General features: G+C 42.1%; 1 protein-coding gene across 2 annotated transcripts; it reads left to right on the forward strand.

The window, feature by feature from the left end:
• Positions 1-7,294: 7,294 nt before the first annotated feature.
• On the forward strand, positions 7,295-17,448 carry BORCS7 (BLOC-1 related complex subunit 7). Of its 2 annotated transcripts, XR_008201435.1 has the most exons (6): positions 7,295-7,443; positions 14,408-14,470; positions 14,568-14,611; positions 15,743-15,763; positions 16,571-16,781; positions 17,114-17,448. XR_008201435.1 is itself a non-coding variant. In XM_052661060.1 (5 exons), exons 1-5 carry the CDS (start codon positions 7,306-7,308, stop codon positions 16,620-16,622), a joined length of 318 nt encoding a protein of 105 aa, XP_052517020.1. In that variant the 5' UTR covers positions 7,295-7,305; the 3' UTR covers positions 16,623-17,448. The 2 variants fall into 2 exon arrangements, 1 of the variants encoding a protein (XP_052517020.1); XM_052661060.1 differs by having other exon boundaries at positions 16,571-17,448.
• The last annotated feature ends 470 nt before the right edge of the window (positions 17,449-17,918 follow it).

Genomic DNA, 17,918 nt, shown 5'->3' on the forward strand with positions numbered 1-17,918 from the left:
TATCCTCAGGAAAAAAATGGAAGAAAAAAGAACACCACAGCTAAGTTTTTAGGTAAGAAAAAATTTATGCACTGATGGGAGTAGTTTTCTTCAGGATCTGTTCAAGATGACCACAAAGATAATGGAAGTTTCTCCCCTGCTCATCCCAAACATGTTGCCAGGGCTTCAGTGATAATGGTTTCCTCATCTACACAGAAGTGACTCAGGGGAGAGTACTTGAAAAGTACTCCTGTTTACCTAATAAAATTCAATGTTCAGAATTATAATTGGGCCTGTCTCATATCACCCTCTTTGAAGGGACTCATTCACAGGTGGCTCCTGGAGCAACTGAGAAGTCAGTCACAAGTCATTAAAGCCTCCCTCCCTGGGGAACAATCTTATTGATCAAAGCACCATCATGGTTTCCATGCTGAGCTCAAGAATCTTGTCTCTAACTGTAGATGGAATGATTACTTTCTTTCATGTTGTTTTTGGGTTAAGCTTAAAACTGCCTGAAAGATGGAAAGAATTTTATGATGGAAGATAATTTCACTCTATTCAAGCAACCTTGGTGAAGTCAGCAAAGAATGAGCTGAATGCACTGTATGCTCTAAGTTGGTTGCAGAACCTAGATCCTCCCTACAATTGTATGTCACCTTGCCTGTGTGCATATGCACATTCTTCTGGGAAAAGCACACAATTTTGATAGAATTCTCAGAAGATAAAAACAAAACTTCTTAAAGAACTGTAGACCTAGAGGTGTCCTTTGTGAGTGAACAAAAGCACTTTCATAGAATGTGTGTCATTAACTTTTGTTTGTGCTTTTGAACATCCACAGGTTTCCACCCAAAAGTATTAATACCACTGACCACAGTGAGAATTTGGGGGCCAATCTGTACAACCCTTTCCAATTTTCCAAATCAAGGAATCTAGTACGTACAGTGGGTTCCTAACAACATGCCTCCAGAATGATCTGTAGCCATAGTTCAGGCCTTCACACTGAGGCCTCACAGAGAAGCTCATGCACTCTCATCTCTGACTCCTCTGGTCTTAGTCCCTCTCAAGCCTCAGTCAGTCAGTCAGTTCAGTTGCTCAGTCGTGTCTGACTCTTTGTGACTCCATGAATTGCAGCACACCAGGCCTCCCTGTCCATCACCAACTCCTGGAGTTCACACAAACTCATGTCCATCGAGTCGGTGATATCATCCAGCCATCTCATCCTCTGTTGTCCTGTTCTCCTCCTGCCCCCAATCCCTCCCAGCATCAGAGTCTTTTCCAATGAGTCAACTCTTTGCATGAGGTGGCCAAAGTACTGGAGGTTCAGCTTTAGCATCATTCCTTCCAAAGAACACCCAGGGCTGATCTCCTTTAGAATGGACTGGTTGGATCTCCTTGCAGTCTGGAACCTCAGTGTCCTCTAATTTAGGGAAAATGATAATAATGGCACCAAACATTGCATATAATTCTTGGAAGTTAAACCAGTATTGAACCAAAGAAGCTAATGTTCCTAACAGACTGGGCCATCTTGATGCCACTTTCAGCATAGCAGTTAATAACACTGTCAACACTTGTCCCTGCAAAACAAACAAAACTTCAATAACAAACCCACAAACAAACAACCCTAGCACTTTCTTTGAGGAGGATTCTTATAACAACTCAGGACACTAGTACCTAGAAATGCCCTTTCTCTATCACCACCCCATGAGGTCCTACCTCTCTGGGATAGAACCATGGATTTCTTCCCCCAGTTCTACCCCAACCAACCTGCCTTGTACTGTCTCTGTCAGCCTTTGTTCTAGAGGAAATCACTCATCTCACTCCTTTATCCACCTCCTCTCCTGGTTCACTCACCATGAACAAGAGTTGAGATCATTTCCCTGGGCAGAAGGAGGGAGAGAAGAAAGATACTACCAAATACTAGTAATCTTTTATTTTTGTTTTTCACCAAGGCACAAGTATTTAGCAATGATCTTTGCAAACTTCTAAAGTGTTATAAAACTACATTAAGGTGAATAATCACCATCAATTAACTCACCAATCCTAAAATGAATGGGCTTCCTTGACACTCTTCTTGTCACTAATGCAAAAATTTTTGCACCAAATAATCATAACCTGTCTCAAATCTAATTTTCATCACATAACTTACATGTTTTAAGGACTTAGAGTTATCTAAGTTATCTGTCTAGGTTGGTCATAACTTTCCTTCCAAGGAGTAAGTGTCTTTTAATTTCACGGCTGCAGCCACCATGTGCAGTGATTTTGGAGCCCCCAAAATTAAAGTTGGACACTCAGTTCAGTTCAGTAGCTCAGTCACGTCCGACTCTTTGTGACCCCATGAATCGCAGCATGCCGGGCCTCCCTGTCCATCACCAACTCCTGGAGTTCACTCAAACTCATGTCCATTGAGTCGGTGATGCCATCCAGCCATCTCATCCTCGGTCGTCCCCTTCTCCTCCTGCCCCCAATCCCTCCCAGCATCAGAGTCTTTTCCAATGAGTCAACTCTTCGCATGAGGTAGCCAAAGTACTGGAGTTTTAGCTTTAGCATCATTCCTTCCAAAGAACACCCAGGGCTGATCTCCTTCAGAATGGACTGGTTGGATCTCCTTGCAGTCCAAGGGACTCTCAAGAGTCTTTTCCAACACCACAGTTCAAAAGCATCAATTCTTCGGCGCCCAGCTTTATTCACAGTCCAACTCTCACATCCATACATGACCACAGGAAAAACCATAGCCTTGACTAGACGGACTTTTGTTGGCAAAGCCTCATACCCCATACCCATCATTTTTTAGTGTTGTCTTCAGCTCTGTTTCAGTCACACTGCTGCCATACTCGCCTTGCTCAGTCCCATCTAAGCATCCGTGCTGAAGTCTCCGTTATCCCAAGAGGACCCCGTTCTTGACTATGACTTAGCGCATGTCACGCACTGAGATACTGGGATCCCCTTTCTCAAGGGATGCCTCTTCCTTCCCCCTCACATCTGGCGTCGGCGGCCTCAATTCATGTTGTAGAATAGTGAATAAATGTTGTCTTCCCACCTCTGAGACACCAATTCACACCCATTACTCTTTCCCCAGACTCACTGCAGCTTCTCTATTGGAGTGGCTCCACACCAATCCTTCTTCTGTTACCATCACACCAAGCAGTCCTTCCTAAGACAGACACTCACTGAGCCTCTATCAAAGCCAGGCACTGCTGTCCGCTGGGAATAAAATAATGAGCCAAACAGATAAAAATCCCTGCCCGCATGGAGTATGCATTCCAATAGGGGAGAAGTGGATGCCCTAGACAGCTCACATTCATTTGAATTTCAGTATAATTCAGTTTTGATTTTACACTGAGTCAAGCGACTGCCCAGACTCCTGTGCTAGATATTCTGCAAAGACAGGTACCACCATCTCCTCCTAAACCTGCAGACACGGAACTACTCCTCCCATCGAGAGGAAGAGTCTGTTTCCTCTCTACCTGAACCTGAGCTGCCCTGTGACTCGATCAACAGTATCCTCAGAAGTTACCACTGTGCCAGTTCTGGACCTAAGAAGCCCAACAGCTTCCTCCATCTGGGAAACCAGGTACCATGTAAAGAAGCTCAGCCTATCCTGCTAGAGAGAAGGCTATGCAGAGAGAAAGACCCCAAGGAGGAGAACTGTGGCACCCCGAGTGACAGCCAGGACAAAGGCCACAGACATGTGAGTGAGGCCACCTCCTACCTTTCAGCCACCAGGTGAATGCAGCCCCATGAGTGAGCCCAAATAACTTCACTGGAGCAGAGACCATTACCCATGATGAATTTCTGAACTATAGCATCACAATCAATATAGTGGTGGTGGTTTTAAGCCACTAAATTTGGGGGTGATTGTTAGGCAGCAATAGATAATGAAGATCCTGCCTTCATGAGACAGAGTTCTTAGCCAGAGTCAGGGGTGGTATCTTCTACATGTTTCTAGGCCTTCATTACATCCATTACAGTTAGGGATTCCCTTGTGGCTCAGGTGGCAAGGAATCCACCTGCAGTGCGGGAGACCTGGGTTCAATCCCTGGGTTGGGAAGATCCTCTGGAGAAGGGAAAGGCTGCCCACTCCAGTATTCTGGCCTGGAGAATTCCATGGACTATTCAGTCCATGGGGTCACAAAGAGCTGGACATGACTGAGCAACTTTCACTTTTCACTTTAGGCAAAAAGGAAATACCCAGTCAAGATCTGATGAGTGACTTTTTTTTGTTTGTTTTTTTAAACAGCTTTATTGAGTTAAAAATTACATACGTAAAGTTCACACACATGTACAGTTTAAGGGCTTCAAGTAACCATCACAGAATCCAATTTTATTTTATTTTTATTTTTTTTAGAATCCAATTTTAAAATCTTTTCATCACCCCCCCAAAAAGAAACCCCACTCCCACTACAGTCACTTCCTATTTTCCACCAACCCCCTGCCCAGCCCTAGGCAACCACTGATCAACATTCTTTCTGTCTCCATGGTTTTGCCTGTTCTAGACATTTTGTATAAATGGGATCATATACTGTCTGGTCTTTTATGACTGCTTTCTTTCAGTTTGCACTCTGATTTCCAGAGTTATCACATTATTAAACTCAAAAGTCCAGTGTTCACTAAAAAAATCACAAGGCATACTAAGCAAAGTATGGTGCACTCAAAGGGATAAAACAAATCAATAGAAACTATCCCTGAGAAAGACCTAATGTCTGATATAGTAGATAAAGACTTCACAGTAACTGCCGTAAGGATGCCCAAAGGACTAAAGGGAGATACGGAAAAAGTCAAGAAAACAATGTGTGAACAAAATGGAAATATCAATAATGAGACAGAAAACTTAGAAAGAACCAAAAAGAAATTCTGGAGCTAAAAAATATAATTGAAATTAAAAATTCATTAGAGGGATTCAAACGAGATTTAAGCAGACAAAAGACTCAGTGAACTTGAACATAGGACAATGGACAGATTCTGATATCCTGGTTTGCAAAAAGGATCCACTGAGGTAAGCTGTCATTGAACATATTTCAGACAAGTTGTGATGATTTTCTATTAGTTTTCTATTGCTGCATAACAATATTACCACATACATAGTGGCTTAAAACAACACATGTTTATTACCTTATCATGTCTGTGGGTCAGGAATCCAAGGACAGCTTTTCTGGGCCATGCAGGGTCTTAGAATGCTGCAGTCAAGGTTGTGGCCAAGTTCTCATCTAGAGGCTTGACAGGGGAAGGATCTGCTTCTCTACCTGCCTGGTTGTTAGTACTATTCAGTTCCTTTCGGTTGTTTGACTGAGAGCCTCCTTTTTTTGCTGACTGTCAGCTGGAGCTCAGCCCTTAGGCACTAGATGATACTTACAGTTCTTTGCTGCATGGAGTTCTCCAATGGCCACTTACTTCCTCACAGCTCGAGAGGGAGAGACTCCAGCAAGATGAGCCTTACAATCTTATGTAATGCAATCCCATAATCTCATACATGTAATCACATATCTCCCATCACCTACGCATATATGATTGTTTGGAGGTCACATGTCCTGCCCACAAGGAAGAGAGGAGGATTACACAGGGCATGAACACTGGGAGAGAGAGATGATAGAAGCCAGCTGTCAGTGGCCACAGTTACACAAGTTAATAAGGTGGCTACTTGTTACCATGGCTCTAGAACAACTGATCTTTTCCTAAGTTTATGGGTGTGAAGCAACTGGAGTCTCCTGCACTGCTGTTGGGAAGGCAGTGGTAAATAACTTTGGAAAATGGTTTGGCAGTTTTTTGAAAAGTTGAAGACTTACCATATGACCCAACCATTTCATTCCCAGATATTACCCAAGATAAATGAAAATAAACTCACATAAAGACTTGTATGTGAATGTTTATAGCAACTGTAGTCATCATAACCCCCAAAAGGAAACAGCCAAAATGCCCATTAACAGGTGAGTGGATCAACAAAATAGATCTATCAATACTATATCTCAGCAGTAAAAAAAGGAACAGACTAGCGATACACACAACTAAGTGAATAACTCTCAAAATTGTTATGCTGAGAGAGAGAGGCCAAAAAAAGTATTTCCTGTATGATTCTATTTATATAAAATTCTAGAAACCCACACTAACCTATAGTACTAGAAAGCAGATTTGTTGTGGCCTAGAGTGAGGGATAGATGGACTACAAAGGGGCACTTGGATACTTGTGGGAGCAATGAAAATGTTCTATATCATAATAGTTGTAGTAATTCACAGGTGTACACATCCATCACACTCATCAAATTGTACATTAAAAAAAACTGGGAGGGGGCCATGCTGTGTGGCCTGTGGGACCTTTGTTCACTGACCAGGGATCAACCTGCACCACCTGTATTGGAAGTTCAGAGTCTTAACCACTGAATCACCAGAGAAACCCGCAAATTGTACACTTCAAAAGAATGTAGTTACTTGAACATAAATTATACCTTAATAATGTTGATTAAGAACAAGAATTAAATGAAAGAATCAGAGACATTTGAATATAGACACTTGGAAGATAAAGTAATGTTGATATTCGGTATAGGTGATTTTAAACAAAATTTGCCAATGTACCATCACCTGTCTCTGGTGCATTGGCCTGAAAAGAAACAGCTACACGAAACACTTCAGATATTAATTCTTTTCAAGGTGATAATCAGTTTGCTTTAATAGAACAAAGGGGTCATTTATCACTGAAAATTACTAGAGAGGTTAAGCATTTTTCATACCTATTGGCTATCTTTTTTACCTTTATAATTGTCTGTTTTATGAACTTTGCCAGTTTTTTCTGTTGGCTTTTTCCTCCTGGATTTTCTGTTTGTTTACTTGTCTCCTCAGCCTGGGAGTTTACTGGAGACAAGGACTGCATTTCATTTTTCTATCCTCAGTCCAACAGTGTTTGGTGTTTCGTTCACGAAATGTTTGTTAAAACTGAATTGAATGATCTTAATTCTCAGAACGCTTGGGAGATTTAATTTTATTATTTCTATTTTACAGATGAGGAACACAAGATGCAAACGCTGAAGAATCTGCAGTCACACAACTAACCGGCAGAACTGGGACTGTAATCCATCACACTTTGACTTTAAACCATAGGTTTACTGAAATTGTCCTCCATCCTCTTCGTTGATGTTTCCCTGAGCCGCGTCTTCTTCAGGATATCAACTGAGTATTTTAAATTAAAGTGGGCAAAGCGCAACCTCCGCTAGGCGCATGCGTCCCTTCCTTTTCCCACGGTAGGAAAAAAAGACACCGCCTCCTTTCCTTCCGCTTTGCACATCTTTTGGCCCGGGCGACTCGCCATTGCCTTTGGGGAGGTGTTCACTGGCCGAAGTGATGGCGACCGGGACCCCAGATTCGCAAGCGCGATTCGGTCAGTCCGTGAAGGGGCTTCTGACGGAAAAGGTGAACACCTGCGGTACTGACGTGATCGCTCTAACCAAGCAGGTTCTGAAGGGCTCCCGGAGCTCCGAGGTAAGCTAGGAGTGACCTCTCCGGGCCTAGCACCCTGGGAATCTCTTTTCTTCCTTGTCTGTGTGGAAGGAGGTGGGGTGGCCGCATTGCATCATGGGAATTGTAGTCCGTGAACTAGCGGAGAAGAGAGGAGAGCTCGTTCGCGGAAGGCGTGCTTTGAACTCTGGGGTGTGCCTCTGGACAGCACTACTGGTTCTACGAGCCGAGGAGGGAGCAGAGGGGAATGGGGTGGGGAAGAAACCAAAGGATAAGAATTGGTGCTTTAAAGCATACATTGCGCTCGGAGACGGATGAGATAGTGATCCTATCGAGTTCCTCATTTGTTTCTCAGAGTTGTCTTTAGTGAAGATCTGTCCCTTTTGGCCCGAAAATTTCGCGTGGTTTTGCCCTCAAGATCCCAGATTCCTTTCAGACTTTATTTCTGCGCTGTCTTCCTTGCTGCACTGGGGGCTTTCTCTAGTTGGGACGAGTGAGGGGGCCTCTCTCCTTTTGTTGTTCGCGGGCTTCTCATTACGGTGGCCTCTCCTGTTGTGGAGCACAGGCTCTAGGGCGCGTGGGCTCAGTAGTTGTGGCGTAGGGGCCTAGTTTCCCTGCAGCATGTGGGATCCTCCCCCACCAGGGATCCAACTGGCCTCCCCTGCATTGCAAGGCGGATTCTTAACCACTGGACCACCAGGGAAGCCCCCTTCAAGACTCTTCTATATCGTGTGTCCACAGATTCATTGTTTTCTGACTTGTCTTTCTGGTCAAGTTTTTTGTTTTCTGTTAGCTTTCTCCTTTGCCGTGATTTTCCTCTCATCATCCTCTGGCTAGTTCCATGAATGGGATTGTTTGATGGCTTTTCACACCAGCAAGCTTTATATGTGTACGCTTTCTCCTAAAAGAGACTTATCCATTGTACCCTGAGAATTCAGCCAAGTGAAATGAAACTATATGTCCACACAAAGACTTGTATGTGTTCATAGACATTTATCCAAAATAGCACCGAATTGGAAGCAATCCAAATGCCCATATGGCAGGTGATTGGACAAACAAAATAGGTCTAATGACCCAACTTTTCAACTTCTAGGTTTTTACCCAGGAGAAAGGAAAACACGTCCATCGTTTTGTTACAGAGACCAACCATGCACATGGTGTATCATGTAAGATGTCCAGGTTTGGATTTTTTAAAATGGAAGATATCTTAAATATGCATGCAGAATAATCTGGGGACAGAGTCTTTCAGTTCAGTTCAGTCGCTCGGTTGTGTCTGACTCTTTGCAACCCCATGAGTTGCAGCACACCAGGCCTCCCTGTCCATCACCAACTCCCGGAGTTCACTCAAACTCATGTCCATCGAGTCAGTGATGCCATCCAGCCATCTCATCCTCGGTCGTCCCCTTCTCCTGCCCCCAATCCCTCCCAGCATCAGAGTCTTTTCCAATGAGTCAACTCTTCACATGAGGTGGCCAAAGTACTGGAGTTTCAGCTTTAGCATCATTCCTTCCAAAGAAATCCCAGGGCTGATCTCCTTCAGAATGGACTTGTTGGATCTCCTTGCAGTCCAAGGGACTCTCAAGAGTCTTTTCCAACACCACAGTTCAAAAGCATCAATTCTTCAGCGCTCAGCCTTCTTCACAGTCCAACTCTCACATCCATACATGACCACAGGAAAAACCATAACCTTGACTAGACAGACCTTAGTCGGCAAAGTAATGTCTCTGCTTTTGAATATGCTATGTAGGTTGGTCATAACTTTTCTTCCAAGGAGTAAGCGTCTTTCAATTTCATGGCTGCAATCACAATCTGCAGTGATTTTGGAGCCCCCCAAAATAAAGTCTGACACTGTTTCCACTGTTTCCCCATCTATTTCCCATGAAGTGATGGGACCGGATGCCATAATCTTTGTTTTCTGAATGTTGAGCTTTAAGCCAACTTTTTCACTCTCCACTTTCACTTTCATCAAGAGGCTTTTTGCAGAGTCTTTAGGTTTCTATAATTTCTCCCGTAGAACATTGTCTGGCTCATAATTAATCCAATAGCAGTGTATCTTAGCTACTCATTTTCAACAAGTATATTTGATTTTCGACTTAGTTTTATAGTAATAACAACTCTCTTTCCCCCACTCTTCTTTTCCTCATATTTCATCATTATTCCATTAAGTTATGTAGTTCCTTTAGCAAGCATGATATGTCTGCAAGTCTTCACCTTCATATATGAACATTCAAAGTATTAGTTTAGGGTCTGGTAGAATTATCTTTACAAAATTAGCTTTTACCTTATGTCCTTAGTTTTTATTGATAGTGGCTATAAGAAACAACTGTATAAAAATGTGTTTACCATAACACTATTGTTGAAGTAATTGATCTGGTGCTCCCAGATATGCTTTGTATGAAGTTCCACGTGGTACACTCATTTTAGGATTCAGAGGGCTTCCCAGGTGATTCAGTGGTGAAGAATCTGCCTGTTAGTGCAGGAGCTATGAGTTCAATCCTTTGGGTTAGGAAGATCCCCTGGAGAAGAATATGGCAGCCCACTCCATTATTCTTACCTGGAAGAGCCCATGGACCAAGGATCCTGACAGGCTACAGTCCACAGGATCGCAAAGAGCCAGACACAACTGAGCACTCCCTCAGGCATCAGAGGAAAATTTACCTGTTTTAAAGAATTGCTGTGTCGCCTTTTACCAAATAAGAATTATGAAACTTACTGTGCTTCATCTTTTACCTTGGTTGCACAGTTGGTTTTAGTGGTAGACATATCTATTTCTCCTTTTCATGATTTTTTAGGTTCTTTTTCTGTTATTTGTTTTTTTTTTCTATGTGTGTGTTTTATGTAGCTTAATTCATACATCTTCATAATCACTGATAAAGGAAGTGCTTTTCTTACAGAGAGGAGTTTCACTTGTCCAAGTTCATGCAGTAGCTGGGAAGGGGTAGTACTAAGGTTCAAACCTAGGCAGACTGGTTCTAAACCCGCACTCTTGGATGCCACTTCTTGTGGCCCCTAGCTGGATTAAGTGGTCAAAAAACCACGGTACCACCGTTGACTGCCCTGACATGGCTTGCTGCTTCCCGTTGCAGCTCCTCGTGTATTTTTCACAAAAGTTTCTTCTGTAGTAGATTTAGACAGGGTGCTCAGTAAGTGGTATGAATTGAGTTAAGCTGAAACCAGCCCAGTTTTATGGGACAGAGTTGATACACTTCTCAAGTGGAACTTTGTCTTTATTTTAAAAATTGGTTAATATTTTATTTATTTAGTTTTAAATTGGAATATAGTTGCTTTATGGTGGTGTATTAGTTTCTACTGTACAGCGAAAATGAATCAGCCGTATGTATACATATATCCCCTCTTCCTTGGATTTCCTTCCATTTAAGTCACCACTGATCACTGAGTAAATGTTTCTGTTCTATACAGTCAGTTCTCGTTTGTTATCTGTTTTATACATAGTGGTGTATATATGCCAATCCCAGTCTCCCAATTCATCCCATCTCCACCTTCCTCCCTTGGTATCTTCGTCTGTGTCTCTATTTGCTTTGCAAATAAGTTCATCTATGCTGAGTTTGGGCTTCCCAGGTGGTGCTAGTTGTAAAGAACCTGCCTGCCAATGCAGGTGACATAATGAGAGACATAAGGAGGGTTCGATCCCTGGGTTGAGAAGATTCCCTGGAGGAGGGCATGGCACCCCACTCCAGGATTCTTGCCTGGAGAATCCGACGGACAGAGGAGCCTGGCAGGCTATAGTCCACAGGGTCTCAAAGAGTTGGACATGACTGAAGTGACTTAGCACACACACATGCATGCACACATACCAACCTTGTCTTTTTACTAGATCTCTTACATGACACTTATCATGTACCATGTTGCATTTTTCTATAGTTACTTAGGACTTCCCTTATAGCACAGTTGGTCAAGAATCTGCCTGCAATAAAGGAGACCCGTGTTTGATTCCTGGGTTGGGAATATCCTCTGGAGAAGGAAATGGCAACCCACTCCAGCATTCTTGCCTGGGAAATCCCATGGACAGAGGAGCCTGGCAGGCTACCGTGCATGGACTTGCAAGAGTCAGATACAACTTAGTGACTAAACCACCAACATAGTTACTTATGCATATTTTTGCCATTTTCTTTACTAGGCCCTGAGGTTATGGGAGTATTACTGATTTTCAGTCCTTCTTAGCCCACAGAGCATTGCTTCCCTCTTCATCAGTCTCAACAAAGCTGTTTTGTGTGAATATAAGACAAACTGGTGTTGCAATAAGTATGAGCAAGCCTGGGGAAAAGTTCATAGACGTGTACAAAGATTCTATACTCAGATTGTTTTACAGGTGAGTTTCAGATGTTGTTCCACTTTAAAGAAACCGAAACTGGAGATCTTAGGTAATATGTTATGTGCGTGGCTGGTTTATGTAAGCAAATAAATACATCAATGTCAATGATTATGTCTGCCATCATAGAAAAGGCCCTGGTCCTGCATGCCAACAGCCCCGGCATTCCAGGCCATCACAAGTCCCATCAGGTCTATCTTCAGAATAACTCTCAAGCCCCTCACCCTGCCTTTTTAAACTGTCAGTTCTGTGGTTCAGGTCACTCTCATTACTTTCCTAGAATACTGCTATATTCTCCTAACCAATCTCTGCCTCAGGCTTGCTCCCTCCATCCCCCGCACTGCTCCATCTAATCCATCTTGCTCACCACATGCTAAAACAGTCAATCTAATCATGCCACTTTTTTGTAGCATTATACTTCTGAATTCCAAGCACCATCCTTTAGGTCTCAGCTTAGAAGTCACTTCTTTGGGCTTCCCTGGTGGCTCAGTAGTAAAGAATCCACCTGCCAATGCAGGAGACATGGGTTCGATCTCTCATCCAGGAAGATCCCACATGCCACGGAGTAACTAAGCCTGTGGCTACAACTATTGAGCCTGAGCTAGAGCCTGGGAGATGCAGCTACTGATGACTGTACGCCTAGAGCCTGTGCTCTGCAACAGGAGAAGCCACCACAGTGAGAAGCCCACACACCGCAACTAGAGAGTAGCCCTCGCTCGCTGCAACTAGAGAAAGTCACGTGTAGCAACGAAGATCCAGCACAGCCAAGAACGATACATAAATAATGAAATCAGGAATTTTAAAAAAAGTCACTTTGTTTAGGAAGCCTTCCCTGAGTGCCTGCCCTGTAGTGGGTTAGTCACCACTGCCCCCAAGCTCCCCTGGTATCTAATGCATCCCCTCAGCACCTACCACAAGGTATCATAGGACCTTTGTCGTCTCTAATCCCAGTTTGTGAGCCCTGAAAGCACGGGGGCTATGTCTCTTACTGGCTTATAAGTACTTAATAAATATTTGTTGAATGAATGAGGAAGATACTATTAGAATCTTCAATTTGTTGGTCACCATCCCTCGGAATCTTCAATTTGTTGGTCACCATCCCTCGTCTGCAGGAGTTTGGAGTTTGCCATTTAAAAGTGGCCACAGGGAGGAAATAGGAACTCTCCTACTTGGTGGGAATGCAAAATGGTATAATCTTAACAGGGAGGGTGATTTGGCAATATGTAGCAAAATTAAAACCCTCTGATCCAGCAATTACAATCAAGATTCTGAGTCTATCCAGAGATGCCGGCAAAAAGATACAAAAAGATATGTAAGGTAGTTTTTTTAGCACTACTTATAATAGCAAAAGACTGGAAACAGCCCCAAAGTCTTTAGTAGAAGTCTGGTTAAATAATCTTATGAGACATCTGTACAGTGGAGTGCTCGGCAGCCCAAAAAGAGCAGGTGGAGATTCAATATTTATTGCTGTAGGTCTATCTCAGTATATATTATCTAGGGAACATGGCATGATGTGGAAGAGTGCATATGGTAGGGTGCATTTTATGTAAGATGGGCAAAATATACACACATGTCCATTGTTTTATAAAGGAACAATGGAAAGATAAACCAAAAACTAACTTAAAACTATGTATGCATAGAGGAGAGATACCAGGAGAGGAAGAGGCTGGATAGAAGGTCTTGTTTTATTGTTTTGCCTTTAGAAGCACGTAAAATGTTACTAACTTTTGAAGTTAAAAAGAAAAAGTTGCAATAGGGAAAGAAGTCAGGAGGCTGAATCAGTGCTGGTTTCTTGTTAATTTGAAGTCATCTGACCCAGGGGAACAGGGAAGATTGGTAGACACACGTAACAGGAGCTCCCTTTCATGGCTGGTCTTCATGTCTGCCAGTAACAGGGTGCCTCAGGAAGTGGAACACGTCTGTTCATCTCTTCTTGCTGTTCAGCGCAGAGACAGATCTGCTGATCACAGGCCACCCAGCTGAAACAGAGCTCACTCAGCCTCTCTCTCTTTCTCTTTCTCCGCCGCAGGGCGCAGCTATCAGTGAATTCATCAAAATCCCCTGCCCCCTTCCTCCTTTCTTTTCTCTTCCCCAGCTCCATCTGACCACTCTTCACATGGTGCTTTCCAAGTTTGAATCCCAAACTTCTTTCCAGGTCTTTCCTGAGCACCCTCCTCCCCTCCCCACCCTCTATATCTATGTTTCTCATTCCATTTCTAAACAGCTACATCCCTTTGTCCTTTAAAGCCCAATCCTAACTCTTGCCCTCTCCCTCCCCACAAACAACTCCAGATCTCAAATTTGCCTTAGAGAGTCAGAAGTTAGGTTCTCACTGGGCTTGTGGAGCCAAAGTTTGTTTTCGCAGACTTTTCCTCTCCTCACTTGATGAATAAGCTCAGCATTCTGGGGGACTTGATTTCTCAGGCAATGGCCTTTGGAACAGATGTCGAGCCCATGCAAGCACTGCCATAGTGACAATGAAACGGATTTTCAACATGAACAAATGGGAAATTTTCCTCCTTTACATTCGGAGGGTTTGTATTTGTATGCGGTGGCAGAGTAGGGGGAGGAGAGAGGGCCCTGGGAGAACAGCTGCAGAGAGAAGATTACAGGAAGTTTGGAAATTTTGATTTTTACCATTTTATTTTTGTCTTCCAGCTGCTAGGTCAGGCAGCTCGAAACATGGTACTCCAGGAAGATGCCATTTTACACTCAGAAGATGTAAGAAACAGTTTCTGTTACGATTTGAGTTTTATGTGCAGTTTGTGTGGCTTCAGGGAAGTGGAATGCTCTATTTCTCTCTCTTTTTTTAATGCAGAGTTTAAGAAAAATGGCAATAATAACAACTCATCTTCAGTACCAGTGAGTATGCGCCCTCCAGTGCCTGCTGTACTTGCTACACAGTCACTCTCTGCAGGCTGCTTCTTGTGGCCTTTGTGCTTTTGCTTATTTTCCCGAAGGCGGGAACCAGGAGTAAAGTGTCAGGAGGGTGGTGGGAGTGGGGTCGGAAGGGGGTTAGTCAAGGATATGGTCCCTCTGGAATAGATGCCTGAGACTGCAGAAGAAGTTGGTGTACAGGGTGCCATCAGAGTGGGAATCACCTTTGTGAACCTCGCTCATATTTTGAGGGCTTCTTAGAAGGAGAGACTGCAAACCACATAAGGCCAGGACCCATCCAGGACCACACACATGCATAGCCCTTGCCACTTGGTGGACACTTAAGTGGTATTTGTCAACTGTCTGTGCCTGAGGGCTTTCCCAGAGTGGCTGTACCTTCCCTGGGGAATGGAGTGCATCATTGACCTTTATCTTACATTCCCATGTGCGTGCTAAGTCGCTTCAATTGTGTCACCTCTGTCGTGTCTGAATGTTTGCAATGCTATGGACGGTAGCCCTCCAGGCTCCTCTGTCCATGGGATTCTCCAGGCAAGAATACTGGAGTGGATTGGCATGAGCCCTAACTACCTATAAGTCATCCAGCAGATTCTGAAATATAGAGACTCCCTTCTCCATTATAGTTTTGGACAAAATTACAATTTAATTAACTTTTCATCTTACTTCATTTTGCTTTTTATTTTATGCAGTTGATATTACACTTATGTACCTATTGGAAATATCTGACTGGGAATTTAACTCTTGATATTTAAATAGCTAAAACATTCATTTTGGGGGTATATACCTATCAGGTATGTGACCCTTCAGCTCCACGTACCCAAACTGAAGTTGAGCCATCCTTATAGTCGGTTGGACCACATCCCTCAATCTGATAGAGTATTATTACATCTTTAGGTATAAAATCCATCTTTTCAGCAACTCTGCGCTCAGATAGTAAAGAGGGATTCAATAGCACAATCTTAGGATAGGATGGACAGAAATAGAAAATGTGACAAGCTGAAAATGTGTCCTTCCTATGTATATATCTGATCATAGATAACTTCTTCTAGGTTGCTACATTTTCTTATGTTTATTTTCCTCTTTCCTTTTCTGATTTAGGCAAGAAGCTATTCAGAAGAAGTAAGTAACCCCAAAGGTAGAGGAGTAGGGGGCCAACTAACTGTAGCAAGCTGGGGGGAATTACACTGCTGGGCCTAGGATGAGTATAAAACTCTGGTTGACATAGACCCTTAAATTGATTTAGGTTCTAGGATAGCTCACTGAAAATATAAAGAATATTTCAAAGGCATACAGTAAGTCAATTCATTTCTAGCACAGGCTTTCTAAAAGTTACAGGGTGTAGAGAACCTACCTTAAGGAGTAGACAACTTTTTACACTGGTAATATTTGTTAAGTAGAGTAAATGTGCTGCAGTCATTGAACAGACTTGTATGTTTGTATGTGCGTACTGTCTTTAAGTGGAATAAATCAGTCCCTTGCCATATTTTTTTACAATAATTGGCTTTACAGATCTTCTGTTCATATTTTGAACATGTCTGGTCCCCCCGCCAGTGGACCAATATAAATTTTTGATTTAGCTTCAACAGAACTATGCATATATGTTTTGTGCAAATACTCTGTGCACATCATTTGCCCAATGAAATGTCTTTTTTTTTTTTTTCACATCGGTTGATTTTTTTTTTTTTTCAGTATCTAGTTCTCCATTTTTCTAGGGAGAACATATGATATTGTACTTTCAGGGATAGTAAACCGTTCCAAACAAAGAATGTAGAGAAATATACCCCTGTCTCTGCACCCAGTCACGAATCTGACCCCATTAATAGCCCCCATATTTAAAGCCAAAAGAAAATATGATTGCATAGAGGGGTTGCTATGATGACAAGATGCCCATTGTAGATAAACTTTTTTCTCTATCCTAATTTATAGTGTTGAGCAGTCTTCAAATCTGCAGGACCAGTTGAATCATCTATTGAAATAGAACGAGTTAGAAGAGGGCAAAAGCACTTCTTTGCCTGACCCTGAGGAGGAAGTATCTCACATAACCATGTGCTATGGGTTTGATTTTCCATTTTCTTCTCCAAAAGTTAAGTTAGAAAAGATCTGTGATGATGAACAGTTTCTCCTGAAAGGAAATTAGGTGAATAAATTTTAGAAGCGCTTCTTAAACCAACGTAGGCTTTCAATGAATTTTTAAGTTGTTCTGTTAGTTTGATATTAAAGCAAAATTAAAAGATGTCTTAGTTTTTCCCACAGAATTTTAATATGTCAAAAGCCATGTTGTCTAAATGTGTTTCTTAAGTAAATACTGAGTAGTGTTTTAAATTCAGACTTAGAGAGTCTACTGTGAATTTATAAGAAGGATTAATATTTTTTAAAGACTTTTTTTCTTTTAATCATACTTTTAGGAAATATTTTAATTTCATGGTCACAGAATGATGATTAGGTAATACCGGTTGTTTTCTTTTCTAGTAACTAAGAAGAGATACTTTTTTGTTGGAGCAAATTCCTTCATGAAAATTAGGCAAATGGTATCATATCTGGCCAGCTGCAACCTCCTGCCTTGACCTTCATTCCTAGGGTTTCTTTGTTGTTGTGACTCTTGATTAAGTGGCCTTGGGTTCATTTTGTAATTTTGCTAGTCGTCAGCAAATTCACTTGTATGACATTATTGCCAAGTAAGAACTCAGCTAAATTACCAGGATTGCAGTATAAGGTTGTGCCATGTAGAAAAGCCCTTATGTTTGTAGATGTATACCCATGTTCACTGAATTTATCTTATTAAATGTCATTGCCTTTGTTCTCAAGTCTGAATGTCTATGCTTTGTTTGAATTTAAAATTGGACTTCAACCTGGTTTAGCTCTGTTCTTAATTCACTAAAGTATTGGGAGAAAGCTGACATAAGAAAATCGTGTTTTTACTGAAAGAAGAAAAGCAAATGTGAGTCCAGTTTAATTCATATTCTCTATCATCAAGTTGACTGTTAGATTATATATATATTCCTCATTTTATATATATATGCATATTAACTTAAAGTAAAAAATAGGTATGAAGGAATTCACTTATGTATTCATTCTATAAATACTTATTACAATTATTAAATGTAAACAGGCTCAATTTACCTTAAAAAGAATGGTTGCAAACTTACATCAATTGTCATATTTTTTTTTTTTTTAGACATAGCTTTTATTTGTTGAGCAGACACTGTGCTAAGTTATTTACCTGTATGAGAGTGAAGTCGCTCAGCCGTGTCCGACTCTTTGCGACCCCATGGAC

This window comes from Budorcas taxicolor, chromosome 23 (assembly GCF_023091745.1).
Source record: "Budorcas taxicolor isolate Tak-1 chromosome 23, Takin1.1, whole genome shotgun sequence".
Lineage (NCBI taxonomy): Eukaryota > Metazoa > Chordata > Mammalia > Artiodactyla > Bovidae > Budorcas > Budorcas taxicolor.

Excerpts from the sequence above, each read along its gene's own strand:
- BORCS7 (XM_052661060.1), top strand. The coding sequence starts at position 7,306 with ATGGCGACCGGGACCCCAGATTCGCAAGCGCGATTCGGTCAGTCCGTG. Across the intron at positions 7,444-14,407 it reads AGGGCTCCCGGAGCTCCGAG|CTGCTAGGTCAGGCAGCTCG; the intron begins GTAAGCTAGGAG and ends TTTGTCTTCCAG. Across the intron at positions 14,471-14,567 it reads CCATTTTACACTCAGAAGAT|AGTTTAAGAAAAATGGCAAT; the intron begins GTAAGAAACAGT and ends TTTTTAATGCAG.